Consider the following 994-nt stretch of genomic DNA (forward strand, 5'->3'; position numbering starts at 1 on the left):
GTATACTTGTATGTCATACCTGGCGAATAAAGCTGATTCTGATTCTGAAAACTTGCAAGGAACCTCCACCATGCTTCACTGTTGCCTAGAGACACTCATTATTGTAGCGCTCTCCAACCCTTCGGCTAACAAACTGCCTTCTGCTACAGCCAAATATTTCAAGTTTTGACTCAGTCCAGAGCACCTACTGGCCTTTTTCTGCACCCCAGTTGCTATGTTTTCGTGCATAGTGAGTTGCTTGGCCTTGTTACCATGTCGGAGGAATGGCTTTTTGGCTGCAGCTCTTCACGAAGAGCACATCTGGCCAGACTTCTCCAGACAGTAGAAGGGTGTACCTGGGTTCACTTCTGGACATCTTCCGATTTCGAAGGGAAATAAGCTTGATGTGTTTTTCACCTGCTTAACTAAGTTTCCTTGGCCGACCACTGCGTGTACAATCCTCAAGTGTACCCATAAGAGTTGATGCTGGTTTGAAGCCAAAGTGTAGTAACACCAAAATATTGATATGATTTAGTTTTTGTTTGCTTGCTTTGCATTTTGTAAACTTGATAAAAACTAAACAGTCATTATTTATATTTTTGAAAGCATTTTTAGTTTACAGCATTTTTTAACACCTGCCTAAGACGTTTGCACAGTACTGTATTTCCCAAATCTCTTCTAGTCAAGGTGATGCCGTTTGCTAACCTGATGGGCCTGCTCGCCTCTGGCACAGACTCAACCGCAGCGCTGCGATGCATCCAACAGGTGGCGCTGCTGGTTCAGGGCAACTGGGTTGTCAAGAGGTAAGAGAAAATGTCACTGTGTTTAAAATAAAGATTTTGATCAAAATATTTTCACATTAAACTCACAGACCTGGCAGCTAAGTAATGTGTCTGTATGTTTCCCTTTCTGCAGTGATGTTTTGTATCCTAAAAACACCTGCAGTCCTCACAGTGGTGTCCCTGCTGAAGTGCTCTGTCGGGGCCGGGACTTTGTGGTGAGCTGCTGTTGCTGT

At 43.9% G+C, this 994-nt stretch overlaps 1 protein-coding gene across 1 annotated transcript in view; it reads left to right on the forward strand.

The window, feature by feature from the left end:
- polr3e (polymerase (RNA) III (DNA directed) polypeptide E) overlaps positions 1-994 on the forward strand; it is a 15,426-nt gene that overhangs the window by 7,700 nt on the left and 6,732 nt on the right. The window contains exons 13-14 of the mRNA XM_032503162.1: positions 662-782; positions 895-976. Of these exons, the coding sequence (XP_032359053.1) occupies positions 662-782; positions 895-976 (203 nt within the window). The remainder of the gene's footprint in view (positions 1-661; positions 783-894; positions 977-994) is intronic.

The sequence above is a fragment of the Etheostoma spectabile genome, chromosome 21 (assembly GCF_008692095.1).
Source record: "Etheostoma spectabile isolate EspeVRDwgs_2016 chromosome 21, UIUC_Espe_1.0, whole genome shotgun sequence".
Taxonomy (NCBI): Eukaryota; Metazoa; Chordata; class Actinopteri; order Perciformes; family Percidae; genus Etheostoma; species Etheostoma spectabile.